This window comes from Corvus cornix, chromosome 19, assembly GCF_000738735.6.
Source record: "Corvus cornix cornix isolate S_Up_H32 chromosome 19, ASM73873v5, whole genome shotgun sequence".
Classification (NCBI taxonomy): domain Eukaryota; kingdom Metazoa; phylum Chordata; class Aves; order Passeriformes; family Corvidae; genus Corvus; species Corvus cornix.
Window position 1 is genome coordinate 758,486 of NC_046348.1, and position 14,360 is coordinate 772,845.

General features: G+C 68.6%; 1 protein-coding gene across 5 annotated transcripts; it reads left to right on the top strand.

Annotated features, from left to right (window-relative positions):
- The first annotated feature begins 1,488 nt into the window (after positions 1–1,488).
- On the top strand, positions 1,489–14,360 carry SEPTIN4 (septin-4). 5 transcript variants are annotated; one of them, XR_005603420.1, is made up of 14 exons: positions 4,514–4,650; positions 6,011–6,139; positions 6,378–6,677; positions 6,901–6,994; positions 7,110–7,196; positions 8,017–8,140; positions 8,522–8,656; positions 8,735–8,852; positions 9,173–9,274; positions 9,622–9,718; positions 9,840–10,002; positions 12,162–12,261; positions 12,538–12,704; positions 14,216–14,360. XR_005603420.1 is itself a non-coding variant. In XM_039563064.1 (13 exons), exons 1-13 carry the CDS (start codon positions 4,615–4,617, stop codon positions 12,595–12,597), a joined length of 1,545 nt encoding a protein of 514 aa, XP_039418998.1. In that variant the 5' UTR covers positions 4,514–4,614; the 3' UTR covers positions 12,598–14,360. The 5 variants fall into 5 exon arrangements, 4 of the variants coding, with proteins under 4 accessions (XP_039419001.1, XP_039418998.1, XP_039419000.1 ...); XM_039563064.1 differs by having other exon boundaries at positions 12,538–14,360; XM_039563067.1 differs by lacking the exons at positions 4,514–4,650; positions 6,011–6,139 and adding an exon at positions 1,489–1,582 and having other exon boundaries at positions 12,538–14,360.

Here is a 14,360-nt window from a genome sequence, read left to right on the forward strand (position 1 = left end):
CAAGGCTGAGATGGTCCCTGTGGAGTCACACAGCTTCGGTCAGAGCCTGACCGGGGCTGGATCCGTCTTCTCCTCCTGGGGAATTGCCACTGGCTTTTCTTATGGGCAGGGAAACGGAGGCAGGGAGGGGAAGCCTATGAGAGGGATGCTCTGGGAATGCATGTGGCCTCGCCACCCCCGTGGCTTGGAGTGAGTTTGAGGTGGGACAAGGACAGTCCTGAGGGACAGCTGGACTGGGAGACTGAAATTTGGGGAGGGCTGAGCTCTGCCAGCTGCTCGCCACGGGCAACGGCCACCGCGGCCAAGGCTCCCCCGGCCCCTTTCATGGCCGGAACACGAGCGCCCCAGGCAACCCCGCGCGGTGCCAGTGTCCTCCCTGCCCTCGGGGACACGGGGACACGGCCGCGTGCCACTGCCACTCACACGGGCTTGGGGCTGGGGGCACCCCGGGAAGCGGCTGCCATCCCTGATGCGGGATGGGAGTGGGAATGGGGGCAGGACACAGCCAGCCGGGTGTCTGGGTCCCTTTGCCAGCCCACCGGCCAGGGGCAGGGTGGCTCGGCATCGGCTTCGGGAGGGGGAGGCGAGCTGGGATTTTGCAGAGGGAGAACTGGGAGACTGGGATCCGGTGACCCGTGCCCAGCGCAGTCCCTGGTGCCCAGCGGGTGATGCGGGATGTGTGGTGCTGGGGCGTTTTCCCAGTACCTAACAGCCCCGAGCTGGTGCCCAGTGCTCCCAGCCGCCAGTGGCTGTGTGGAGCCCAGTGCCTCCTGCGCAGTACCTGGTACTGGTGGCACTGCCAGGAGGTCACTCCCCGGCACGGGGGCTGTTCCCTCTCACCTGCACCAGCAACTGGTGCTGGGGCCTTGTCCCCACTGCCTGCACCGGGCCCTGCCAATGCCCAGTACCCAGTACTGGTGCCCTGCACGGGCCGCCTGTGCCCTGTCCCTGGTACCGGTGCCCTGTCCCTGGTGCAGTGTCTTGTTCCTGGCGCTGGTGCCCCAGCGCTGATGCTGGAGCCCTCTGCCCGGTGCTGCTGCCCTGTGCCACCACCCCGTGCCCACCGTGCAGTTCCCGGTGCCCGGTGAGTGCTGCCAGAGCTGGTGCCTGCTGCTTGGTGCCTGGCCCCGGTGCCAGCTGCCAAGGGGAGTGCCCGGGGCCGACGCCAGGTATTGATGCCAGAGCCGACTGCCAAGGTTGGGTGCTGATGCCCAGCGCCCGGTACCGGTACCCAGTGCGTGGTGCCAGTGCCGGGTGTGCGGTGCCTGGTCCCGGTGCCCGATGTCGGTGTCGGTGCCCGGTGTACATTGCTCGGCCCCGGTGCCGGTGCCGTGTGCCTGTGCCCGATGCCCCTGTGCAGTGCGCGCTGCCGGGCGCTGTTGCCGCTGCCGGTGCCGCTGCCTGTGCCGGTGCCCGGTGCCGCTGTCGGTGATGCCGAGCGGCCGCCCCGCCCGCCCCCCCGCCCGCCCCGCCCCGGGGCCGCCCCCGCCCCCGCCGCTGCTATTTCTGCTAATCCGCGCGGGGCCCGGCCGTGCCCATCGGCAGCCGCCGCTCCCGGACGGCGCCCGGCGCCGCAGCCATGGTAAGGCCGGCGGGGACGTGGGACCGGCCCGGGCCGGGCTGCCCCGCACCGCCCCGCACGGTGGCACGGGTCCGCTCCCGCAACCCGGGCCCGCTCCCGCAGCCCGCTGCCCTCCGTGAAGGTGACGGTGCGCGGGGGCGGAGCGGACCGGGGCCGCCGGTGCCGCAGCGGAGCGCGGGGGGGACGCGGGCGGCGGGGCAGCACCTGCCCGGCCCCCGGGGGAGGCGGGGGGACCACGGGCCCCTTACTGGGGCATCCGGGAGGGCAGCGCTCGGGAGCGTCACCTGCGTGTCCCCCCGTCCTGCGCTCCCCCCACGGGTGTCCGTGCGTGGGCAGCGGGAGCGTGGCTCCTGCTCTGGCGTGGCTCCGTGCTGAGCATCGGTCCCCAGCTTTTGGCAGGTCCCCGTGCTGCGGCGCTGGCGGCACTGCCAGCCTGGCCGGGCCCTCGGCCGGGACCGTCACACGCACGGAGCCGGCTCTGTACTCACCGGCAAGGTCCGGAGCCGCCGCTGGCGTTGCCGGCCCGCGGGAGCTTGTTCTGCATCTCCCGTCCTGCCTCAGCCCTCCGCGGTGGTGGCAGGTCCCCAGGAGCCGCTCGGCCGGGCCACGTCTCCGCGGGGACCTCAGGCTGTGTCCAGGGTGAGGATGAGGACGGAGGGTTGTGGCCGTGGCTCGCGTGGCACCGGCTTGTGGCCGCTGGGGACAAGTGGCCTCGGTGGGGAGCGCTGCGGCCGCGCTGCCCCGGCAGCCGCCGTGGGAACCAGCCCGGCACATTCCTCCGGAGCTGGAGCAGCGAAAGCAGAGAGGAGGGCGGCTGGCGGAGCGTGTCGCAACGGAGCGCCTTCCCGACAGGCTCCAGACTGTGGCTTTGGGATGCACTCATCCAGCCCTGGAAACATCGGGGGGAGGACGGCAGTCACCGCTGGGGACCAGGAGCAGCCGGGCTCCCGCGTCCGTGAACGCGGGATGAGCTGGGGCTGGAGGTGCTCCAGAAGGATCTGCAGAGGCAGAGCCGGTGTCCCTGCCACCGGTGCCACATCCGCCAGTCCCCAAAGCAGTTCCCGGCTGGCCCGGAGGGGCAGGATGAGCAGGGGTCTCCCCCGATCTCTGCTCTCGGCTCTGAGTGGGTCAGACCTTGCCCAGCCCCACGTGCTGACATGCCACCTGCTTTCCAGCCTGGAACAGGCCCTGCTGTCATGTCCCGGCTTACGAGGAGCCACCGCTCGTGGTCCCATCCTGGGTTCCCCACTCAGATGCTTCCAGGTCCTTCAGGCTGGAGGATTCCCTGCAGGAAAGGGACTGGAGCTGCTGCACCAAGGGATGCGGTTCTCATCCCCCCTGCTCACCTGCCTGGTGCTGACCCCCTGCCCAGAGCAGCGACCCACACCACCGCCTGCCCCCCACTCACAGGGTGCCCAGCGCCCTGCTCCTCTCGGAGCTGCTGGGAGACTCAGTTTCCCAGCTGGAATGCCACTCGTGGGTGGGGTGGCAGAGCTGGGGGTACGAAACCCTGATTCTCCTGTGGGAGCATCCCGTGCATCCAGAGGTGGGGTGGAGCGGGCACAGCCCGGGTCCTGTCACCCCGGGAAAGTGCTGGGCTAGTCCTGGCAGCGCTGGGCTTCGCTGGGGGCCACCAAGTGCTTGTCCTGCGTGGGGTTCGTGCCTTTGGGACAGCGCTTGTGCCTGGGATGCTCGGCCATAGCGACACAGTGGCTGTGCCGCGGGTGGCATTCTGGGTGTCACCTTTAGAGAGCTTGGGACCGCCCCCGTCAGCCTGGCGGTGGGGCAGCACCTCGCCGGGGTGTTCCCTTCCTTTCCCTGCAGAAGCAGGCTGGGAAAGCACCTCCCAAGGGAATGTGGTGCCCGGTGGAACGATGCTCAGGGGCAGCCGGTGGCTCTCCTAGCTCAGGCTGTGCCCGCTGCCCCCGTGTCCCCCCGTGCCGCATCCCGCGGGCTGTCACCGCGCGGGGACGGTGCGATGCAGAGTGACAGGCGGGGACGAGGCGGCGCGTGTGGCCCCTGGCTGGGGCTGCGGGGCCGCTGACAGCCCGGGTGTGAGGCCGGCTTGCACTCAGCCGCGTGTGTAATCTGCTTACGGGGCCACCGGCACAGCCCCGGGCTCTCGCTGCCGTAAATCCCCGCTCCTGCCGGGAGTGCCGGCCGGGACGCTTGGAAAGCGGCCGAGCGACCCTGGATCGCGCCTGAGCTGCTCTGATGCAGCTCGACATGCATCAAGGTGAATCACCGTCCCTGGTGACCCCGAAGTGACAGCTGGGGAACCCTGACTGCCACCCACGGCTCCTCCTGGGGCACTGTTAACCCTTCGCCTCCCAGGGATGAGCCGGGAAAGCCGAGGCAGGAACGCTGGAGCTTCTGCCTGGGATCCCTGTGGTAGGCAGCATCCCTGCTTCTCCCAGTCCAGGCCTGGGTCCTTCCCAGGCAGGCCCAGCTCGAGCAGGAGCTTGGAGCCATGTGGGGAAGCTTTAATTGTCAGGTGCAAAAGTGTGCAGTTTTCAAAGAGTTTTTATGGAAAACTGGGTTTCTGACCTCAAGGAGGCTGTGGAGACCTGCTGGGGGGTGCTCCAGGTGGGCAGTGGGAGAGGACGTGGTGTGCACTGGGATGGAGGGGCATTTTGTCCTGGAATGGAGGGAGATTTTTGTCCCGGGATGGAGCGGGTTTTTGTCCCAGGACGGAGGTGTTTCCAAGGACTGCGTGTCCTCCTGGGCTGCAGCCAATCTGTGTGTTCAGCCCAGGGGTGCTGCTGGTGCTGATGGTGGTGGTCCTGCAGCCCCTCAGGACCTCCTTTGGCTGGCCCTTGAACTCTCCGCAGCCGGGCAGGAGCTGGGCTTGGCTGTGCCCCGGGGGTCCCTCTCCCATCCCCTGCCCCTCGCCGGGGCCGTGCCTGGCTCCTGGGTGCCGCGGGGCGCGGAGCCTGCCCAGGGTGGAGTTATGCTAATGCTGCTCCCCAGCCCTCGACGCAGCCGGTGCCACTCGGCATCTTCTCCTGGCCACGGGCGACACCGGCTGGGCCATGGCCACCTGCCCCGAGCTGCAGCCTGGGCAAGAGGTACGGGGGCAGCACCCGTCCCCGGCGGGGCGAGAGAGGGGGCAGGGTGGGTGGGGGGCACGGACCAGCCCGGTGCTGCGGGAAGGTGCCACAGCCGGTGCTCTGTCCCTGGGACAGCCCTGCCGGGGGCCGCACTTGCTGAAGGACCCCCAAGGACGCGGCGCAAACCTCGGTGCCGCGGCACTGCCGAGGTCATCGGCTTCTCTGGGGGACGAGGGCGAGCCCCAGAGGGCTGGAGCCCCGAGGGATGGAGCGAGCGGCAGCAGGGCTGGAAGCGCTCGCCGCTGGTGGTGGCATCATCTCCCATCCCCGAGTGTCCCCAGCCGGGCTGTGCTGTGCTGGGGGCTGCCGCTGAGCCCCCCCAGGTCACGGGCGGTGAGGAAGAGGATGCTGCGGTCACACAGACCCACCGAGCACTCGGGACCCGCTGCGGGACAGGGGAGCGCGGGGGTCCCGCAGCCCCCGCCATGGGGCCACCTGCTGCCCCCCAGCCTGGCACCGCAGTCCCCGCGCGGTGGCCGTGGGGGCAGCGGGGCAGCGGGAGCGGGGGCAGCGGGAGCGGGGCCAGGCGTGCGAGCGCTCAGCCCCGGCAGCGCCGTGACCTTGTTTCCAGCCCGCTAATTCCGCGCATCTCGCCTTGCCGCCGGCACCGCTGCCCGCCCCGCCAGCGAGCGGGGACACGGCGTGGGGGAGGACACGTGTCCCCACGGAGGGCTCTCGCCTCGAGGCCCCGGTCTGGGGGGCACTGACCCCCGGCTGGGAGCCTGCAGGGTCACGGGCTCCCCCGGCCCCTGCGTGCCTCTCGTTTTGGGTCTCACTGCCCGTGGGGCTGGGGTCGCCTGGCAGTTGCCGTGGGATCTTGGGGACATTGGTGCCTGCTGGCAGCAGGGCTTGGCCCCACGGGAGCCGCTGCCGGACGTGCCCTTGGGAACGCGTCTCCTCCCTCCAGCGCTTGTAAACAGGATGTGGAGGCATCCCAATCCCGGCGTCCCCGGCCCTCGTCCCAGCCCCGCCACCCCACGGGGCAGCAGCTCGGGGGCAGCTGTGCCTGTCTCCCCCAGTCCCCGCTCCGGGACGGGCAGAGCCAGGCGAAGGAGGTGTCGGGGTCCTGGTCAGTCCCTGGGCCGGGTCCCCCGCCCTGGCGGCCTCCTGGCACTGCAGGGACGGGGGTCCCTTGTGCCATCGCCCGTGCTGGCCCCCTGTGAACGGGCAGCAGGCGGGGGGCACGGGCACCAGGGGACCCCTGCCCACCATCTGCCTCCCCCTGGCTGCGGCCCAGCTCAGGTCACCCTCCCCACTGCTCTTCACCTCTTCTTGGTGTCTCTGCCTCCTCTCGGCCCCCTCCCTGTCCTCCTGGCAGGCCATGGGGCGCGGGGGGGTCCTGGCTGCCCCAGAAGACCCCGAGGAGCGGCGGGGTGCCCAGGGGGAAGGCGCCCACCCCTGCCCCCCGGAGTGCCAGGAGCTGGCTGCCATCCCCACGCCACAAGCCGTAAGCGCCCGGGGTGCACGGCTGTGCCCACTGCCATCCCCACGGCTGTCCCCGTGGCTGTCCCAGGGTGGTGGCTGGTCCCCTGGGGTGGCTTTCCCCCCCTCTCCTCCCATCCCTGCCACCTTGAGGCTGCATGTGTCTGGCTGCTGCGGCTTGGGGGCTTGTGAGGCTGAGGTGGGTGGTGCCATCTCGGGCTGGCACTGCCACCACCAGTGTCACCTCCTCCCTTGGTCCCCAGATAAAGCGTTTCCTGAAGGAGGACTCGGACGAAGCTGAGCTGACCCAGTTCCTGCGGGATTGCCCACCAGCTGACAGCTCCAGGAAGGTGGAGGCCCCGGAGATCCGGCGGGAGCCCGGCCACCCCCTGGGCAGCGTGGGCAGGGTCCCCCCTGACGAAGCCAGCGACGAGAGGGACGCCAGGCTCTTCTCCCGCTCTCGGCCCTCGGATTTCCAGCAGCACATCGCCGCGCCCCCGCCCCCCAGCCCCAACCGCCCGCGGAGCCCCTGGGGGCAGCTGGACCCCTACGACTCCTCCGAGGTGCAGGACGTGTCCGTGGGGAGGGGGACGCACGTGGGGCGAGGGGCTGCGGGATGGAGGATGTTCCCATCCCGTGAGCACAAAGGTTTTGGGCAGGCATGGCCTCACCCCCGGGAACTCCAACCCTGGGAATCCCTCTGTGGGTGGGGGGAAGGAGGGGCTTTCCAGGGTAGGAGGTGGGCTGGCGGTGTCCCGTGTCCCACGTCCTCTGTGCCCTCTGCAGGATGACAAGGAGTACGTGGGCTTTGCCACGCTGCCCAACCAGGTGCACCGCAAGTCTGTGAAGAAGGGCTTCGACTTCACCCTCATGGTGGCAGGTACCAGGGGGGCTGAGCCCGGCCCGGGGGTGCTGACCCCACTCTGGATCCCGAACACCCTGGACAGGGGTGGCGGACACTGGCTGCCCCCTTCATCTTTGTCCTGCTTTCCCAGGAGAATCCGGGCTGGGCAAGTCCACCCTGGTCAACAGCCTCTTCCTGACAGACATGTACCGGGACCGCAAGCTGCTCAACGCTGAAGGTCAGCGGGGACAGTCACAGCCCAGAGGGGTGTCCTGGGTGAGCTGGGCAGTGGCAGAGCCCAGGGGTGCTCCTGGGGCTGCAGCCCCTCTCCCGGCCCAGCCAGGCTCCTCTGAAGCCACGTGTGGTGCGTTGCCAGCTGCCCACTCGCACAGGGGGCTGCTCCGAGGCAGTGGGGTCCCCCCTGCACAGGATGGGGACCCCCCACGGGGATTTTATTCCCACTGGGAAAACAAGCCCTGGCTCGTTGGGCATCAGCTGGGGCCGCAGCATTTCTGGGAGGCTGGGGACAGTCAGGGCCTGGGGCACAGTGCCAGTTCAGCTGCAGCCAGTTTTTGAATTAAAATGGCCCAAACTTGCCCAAATCCCCAGGAGTCTGAGGGGTTTGTTTGATTTGTTTCCGTTGCTTGGAGTGAAAGCCAAAACACACAATGGAGCAGGAGCAGGAGCATCCCTGGGGATGCAGGGACACGGAGGGTCCTGGGGTGAAGGGGCATTGCAGTGTGGAGCTGTGGGGTCACATGTGGGGGTACCGGGAGCCTGAAATGCTCGTGCAGCAAGGTCAGAGCCCCGTGCTGCCCGAGCTGGGGTCCTGGGGTGGCAGTGGCACAGCCACCGAGGGATGGGTGCACATCCATGGGGACGTGGGGACCACGGCGGGGAGCATCCTCTCCTGGGCTGGAGCATGGTGCCTGTCAGGGCTGATCCAGCCGGGTGACCCTAGCCCCCAGGGTGAGGATGACACCCAGGGGTTGCAGCATGTCCCCACATCACCTCCACCCTCTCTGGTGTCCCCCTGGTGACACGTGTGCCCCCCACAGAGCGCATCACGCAGACAGTGGAGATCACCAAGCACGTGGTGGACATTGAGGAGAAGGGGGTCAAGCTGCGCCTGACCATCGTGGACACGCCGGGCTTCGGGGACGCCGTCAACAACACCGAGTGGTGAGTGCCACGGGGTGGGGACTGTCCCCAGGGTGGACACCCCGGGGTGGGTGTGATGGTGAGTGCCATGGGGTGGGGATCTCCCTGGGATGGGTGGGATGTGAGTGCCATGGGGTGGGGATCTCCCTGGGATGGGTGGGATGTGAGTGCCATGGGGTGGGGGTCTCCCCGGCGTGGGTGGGATGGTGAGTGCCATGGGGTGGGGGTCTCCCCGGGGTGGGTGGGATGGTGAGTGCCATGGGGTGGGGGTCTCCCCGGGGTGGGTGGGATGCCCACAGCTCACCGGGCTTAGGTGCTGAGCCACGGGAGGTGTTGAGCTGGGGGTCCACAGGCAGCGGGGGGTCCCACAGAGGACTCGGTGTCACCTTGCTGTCCCTGCAGCTGGAAGCCGGTGGCCGACTACATCGACCAGCAGTTCGAGCAGTATTTCCGTGACGAAAGTGGCCTCAACCGGAAAAACATCCAGGACAACCGAGTGCACTGCTGCATCTACTTCATCTCGCCCTTTGGCCACGGGTACGGGCAGCCCTGCTCGCGCTGCCGGGGGGTGGGCAGGGGCTCGGCGGGATGGGGCTCACCAAGCTCCCCCCGCAGGCTCCGGCCCCTGGACGTGGAGTTCATGAGAGCCCTGCACCAGCGCGTGAACATCGTGCCTGTGCTGGCCAAGGCTGACACCCTGACGCCCGCTGAGGTGGAGCGCATGAAGAACAAGGTGAGGGCAGCTGGGCCGGCTTGGAGTTGTCCCAGCTGGTCCCTGGGCACGGGCGTGCCCTGGGCTCTCCATCCATCTCCTGCCTGGAGTTTGGCCTGGAGCACTTTCCAGGCTTGCAGCCCTGTGGAGGACCATGTTGCCCCCATGGCCACTAAGGACACGTCTGCCCAGGGCTCAGCTGGGGCTTGGAAGGATTGGGGGGTGTCCATGACATCTGGTTTGGGGGGAACAGGCTTTGGGGGGGACATTGGCCCTGTGTGGTGCCTCCCACGCCCCTCCCAAGGCTGGGGCCCTGCCCTCAGGGGGCTTTTTGCCTCCAGATCCGGGAGGAGATTGACCACTACGGCATCCGCATCTACCAATTCCCTGAGTGTGACTCAGACGAGGATGAGGAGTTCAAGCTGCAGGACCAGGCACTGAAGGTGGGTTTGGCTCCTCCAGCCCCATCACGGGAGGGGCAGAACCCCATGGCCGGGAGGACCGGTCACCCTGGGGTACCTGCAGGACTCTTCGGGGCCACACAAGCTCTCCAGTGTGGAGGGGCTGTCACATACCTCACTACCCAGACACATCACCAAGATCCCACGGGTGCCACCTGCAGCTTGGTGGGGTGGGGCTCGGGTGGAGAAACCCCTGCCACGACCTCTGCTGTCCCACGGGGGCTCTCCACAGCCGGGGCTTTGGGGTATCCTGGCAAATGAGTGCTGGACACAGCCGAGGAGGGCATGTGGAGGGATGTGGGCCCTGCTGACCCTCCATGCCCTTGCAGGAGAGCATCCCCTTCGCCGTCATCGGCAGCAACACGGTGGTGGAGGCCAAGGGCCGGCGCGTCCGCGGGCGCCTCTACCCCTGGGGCATCGTGGAAGGTAACGCTGGGCAGTCCCCGCTGGCTCCCGGCCCTGGGGACACGCGGGGCGCCCCGTCCCACCCCGGCCTTGGGGACACGCGGGGCGCTGGCCGTGGCCCCCTGACCCCCTGACCCCGCAGTGGAGAACCCGGCCCACTGCGACTTCGTGAAGCTGCGGACGATGCTGGTGAGGACGCACATGCAGGACCTCAAGGATGTGACGCGGGAGACGCACTACGAGAACTACCGCACGCAGTGCATCCAGAGCATGACCCGCATGGTGGTCAAGGAGCGCAACCGCAAGTACGGGCCGGGGCCGGGGCCGGGGCCGGGGCCGGGGCCGGGGCCGGGGCCGGGCCGGGCTGGGGTGGGGGCTTCTCCCTTTGGGGTGACCCCACTCGCCGCAGTGGCGGTGTCGGCGGGTCGGGGCTGTGTGTGGGTCCGTGCGGGGCAGCCCTGGTGCCGTGGAGGGGGGCCCAGTGTGGTGGGGGGCCCTTCCTGTGCCCTTGGGCTGAGAATGCTGGGGGGGTGCCCCGGCAGTGAGGGGACCCTGCATCCCCCGAGGCTGGGTCTGTCTTAGCGGGGATGCTCCAGTGGTGAGGGGCACTCTGTGACCCCAGGGTGCTGGGGGGATGCTCTGGTAGTGAGGGAGACCCTGCATCTCCCCAGAGCTGGGGCTGGTTTGAGGGGCGTGTTCCAGCACTGAAGGGGACCCCATGTGCCCGCAGGGCTGGGGCTGGGGGCCAGGGATATGCTCTGGCAGTAAGGGGGACCCTGTGTCCCCTCAGGGTTGGGTGTGTCTCGGGGGATGCTCCAACAGGAAGGGGCCTTAGCATCCCTGCAGGCTCCGGCGCCAGAGCAGGAGCCAAACAAAAGCTGGTGCTGGGGCTCTGCTCCCGGATCAGCCGAATTCCCGGCACCCCACACCCTCTTTTGCCACCCCGAGGTGCTGAGGGAACCCCCCCAAGCAGGGTCCCTGGTGGCACCCTCCAGCCGGGGGGTTGGAGCAGTGTGGGAGCGAGTGGAGGCTCTGCGGGTCCCGGGGGGCTGCAGCCGTGCTGTGGGGGGCTGGCAGTGGCTGTAGGCACCTCTATAGGCACCTCTATAGGCACCTGTAAGCGTCTCTCCCTGTGTGCCCCGGGGCAGGAGCCATCCCTCCGTGCTGAGGCTGTGCTGCGGGGACTGCTCCGCCGACTGAGCCGGGACCGCCCGGGGCCGCGCTGGGCGCCGCCCCCTCCCCGCCGCCCCCGGCCCCTCTATAAAGTGCTTGTTGGTACCCAACGCTGTCTTGGTCCTTCTGTGCCCGCGCAAGGGCCAGGCAGCTGCCCTCGGGGCGAGCCGGCCCTGCGGCCACCCACTCTGGGCCTGTGGCCACCCACTCGTGTCCCACACCAGCTGCCCCTGGGGTGCCAAAGGACGCTGCGTGCTGGCGGTGTCACCCCGGCTGCCCCAGGGCTGGGGGATGTGTCACTGTTCGGTGGCACGGAGCCCCCCAGGGCTGCCCAAGGGGCGTGTGCTGCCCTCCCGGGGGTGCGGTTTTGGGGTGCCGACAGCCTTTGCTGCTCACCCCACTGCTGGTGCCCCGCTCCAGCCTCGTGTGGCTGCCCGGGCTGGCAGCAGCTCCCCGTGCTCCCCACGGCGAGAACCGAGACAACGGCAGCGCCTTCCCAAGAGGCTCCCAAGGCGGCCAAACCCCGTCCCTGGCCCCGGCCCAGCCCCAGCCCAGCCCCGGCGCAGCGGGACCCCGCGGGGCAGGGCTGGCCCGTCCTGCCCGTGCCGCAGCCGTGTCCATCAGCCCCTTGCCCGGAGGGCCGCGCTGGCCGCGGCACGTGGCAGCACGCGTGACCCTGCCAGCCGCTGTTGGTGTCCCGGCCTTGCTGTCACCCGCTGGGGTGGCACGTGGCATCCACAGGGATGGGTGGCAGAGCTGGTCCCTCCCCGAGCCGTGGGTATGGGAGAAGCCATCGATTGGGCTGGCCCTGGTCCTGCGCGGTGGCGTGGCCTTGGGGGGATGCTCGCGGCTCTTTCCAGCCGGAATGGGCTGTTGGAATGGGCTTGAACGGGAGCTGAGGCTCAGGAATAGGGTATGGAGCATCCCTGGGGCTGGCAGGGCAGTGGGGTGCCTGGAGAGCCCATCCTCAGGCCAGGAGAGAGGGGAGATGCCGAGGTTTTGGTGTTTCAAAGCAGCAGGGAAAATACCGGCCCAGGAGAGCCCGACCCCAGCGGGATTGTCCCTCCCCAGAATGGGAGGGTGCGGAGGAAGTCCCTGGGTCCCCCCTCGGTTGGGGGTGCTGAGGTTTGGGGGGTGCCTGGAGCTTGCCTGGAAAAGGCCGCTCCGGTGGTGGCCACGGGGCCCAGGGGCTGTGCAGGGGGTGCTGCTGGGCACCTGCGGGGGTTGGGCCATCCCTGGGGCAGTGTCCCGGGGGCTGGGGCAGCACCCTCACCTCCTCTCTCTGCCACAGCAAGCTGACCCGGGAGAGCGGGACAGACTTCCCCATCCCCGTGATCCCCCCGGTGCCGGATGTGGAGACGGAGAAGCTCATCCGGGAGAAGGATGAGGAGGTGAGTGTGGGGCTGGCTGAGCCCCCCAATGGCCCTTCCCCGCTCCCTCCACCCCGCCCATGGCACAGCCGTCGGGAGCCGTTCCTCCTGCAGCGTCCCGGCGGCTGCTGCTCCACCGAGCAGGGGCTGGAGGTGCATCCAAGGGCTCCCCCCAGCACCTCCCCAGCTCCCGGTGATCCCAGTTTGTCTGGGATGCTCAGCCCGAGCCCCACTTGCGCGGGCGCTGCGTGGCTGGGGCTTGGCAGCACCCACGATCCCGGCTCTGCTCCCTTCCAGCTGCGGCGGATGCAGGAGATGCTGCAGAAGATCCAGAAGCAGATGAAGGACTCGCACTAGCCCGTCCCTCCTCCACCTCCTCCTCTTCCTCCTCCTCCTCCTCCTCCTGGCCCCGATCAGAAATGTTTACATCACGCTCCACCCGCCCGGCCCCGCTGCCAGACTCGGTACCGACACCCACCCACCACCTTAAGCTGCTGCGGCATCGCCTTATGCAACCGCCCAGGGCCCGCGGGGACACCGGGGGACACGAGGGGACAGCGGGGGACAGGGCACCCAGCCCGGGGTCCCCTGCCCCGTCCCCCCCACTCGCTGGGGACAGCTTGGTCCCCCAAGCTTTGGCTTCCCCTGTTTCCCCACAGCTCTGGGGAGGGCCCCGGCCAGCCTGGTCCCCACAGTGTGTCCCTTGTCCCCGTGTCACCTCGGGCTCCCTGCTTACAGCCTTTATGCTCAGCTTGGCCCTGGCCTAAGGGAAGAGGAAAGGCCCCAGCTGCCCCTCTGGGGGGGACAGGGCTGTTCCCCCTGGCCTTGGCTGGCACGGAGGGACGGCAGCTCCCGGGGACCACAGGGGACAGAGGGGATGGAGGGGCAGACACTGTCCAGCCCTGTGTCGTCACCCTGTCCCCACCGAGTGGCAGCAGGGCTGTGGCACAGGGAGCACTGGGGAATCAGCGTCCCCAGGGAAAATCCCTTGGACCCCAAATCAGAGGCTGGGCACCCCCAGCCCCCCGTGATGTTGGCCCTGTAAAGCAATAACAAGTGTCCAGTGCCCATGGCACCTCTCACCCCATGGCAACAGCACCGACCGTGGCTGGAATTTTGGCCCCTGCTGTCACTTGCTTGTCTGTGGTGTCCCTGTGTGCCCAGGATGTCCCTGTCCCTGCTGCTTCCTGGCACAGCAGCCCTGTGTATTCTCCAAGGCTATCCCCATCTGTGTTGCTTCCCAGCGAAGCACTGCTGCGTGTCCCCGTGTTCCCCGCCATGTCCCCATGTTCCCCACCATGTCCCTCTTGGTGTTGCTGCCCTACAGAGCACTGCAGCTTGTCCCCCCGGACTGTCCCCATCTGTGTTGCTTTCCCACAGAGCTGTGTTGCATCCCTGTGTCCCCAAGGATGTCCCCAGCCATGTCACCCTGCTGCAGGGCTCTGTGTAATGTCCCTGTGTCCCCAAGGGTGTCCCCAGCCATGCCACCCTGCTGCAGGGCTCTGTGTAACGTCCCTGTGTCCCCAAGGATGTCCCCAGCTGTGTTGCTTGCCGGCAAAGCCCCGCTGTGCGTCCCTGGGGTGAGCCCTGGCCGCCTCTCGCAGCATCCCCGGGGAGATGGATCCAAACCCCTCCTGGGCACCACAGGGGTGGTGAGGATGCAGGCAGGACCGGGAGCAGTGGGATCACTGGGAGCAGTGGGATCGCTGGGAGCTCGCTGCCGTGGGGATGTGTCCTGTCCCCGTCAGGGCACCCGAGCCGGGGTCCCCCGGGTGGGGCGTGGCTGGCAGGGGCTGTGCCTGGCCGCGGCTCGGGGGTGGGGGCTGCAGGGTGCCAGGGCAGCACCCGGGTGTGTCCCCCGTGTCCCCGTGCCAGCCGTGGGTCCCGTGGCCCCCGTGGGCAGGGCCCCCCCGGGCAGGGCCCCGCAGGGAATATTTAGCGCTTTCCTTTTTTTAATCTCGCTATTTTCTTACAGAAGCTCCTCCCCTGGCATGACGGTCCTAGAGGCGTTTATTAACGGATCAGAGAGTATAGGTTTATAATTCTTATAGAGTAGTGGAAATATTTTTATCCCTCCACAACCGTTCTCAATAAATACGGCTGACCCAGCTTGTCTGCAA

What these genes read in the sequence shown, in the direction of transcription:
- SEPTIN4 (XM_039563064.1), top strand. Translation starts at nt 4,615, where the DNA reads ATGGCCACCTGCCCCGAGCTGCAGCCTGGGCAAGAG. An exon ending in CCATCCCCACGCCACAAGCC is followed by an intron (nt 6,140 to 6,377) that starts GTAAGCGCCCGG and finishes CTTGGTCCCCAG; the next exon opens with ATAAAGCGTTTCCTGAAGGA. An exon ending in TGGAGCGCATGAAGAACAAG is followed by an intron (nt 8,853 to 9,172) that starts GTGAGGGCAGCT and finishes TTTTGCCTCCAG; the next exon opens with ATCCGGGAGGAGATTGACCA.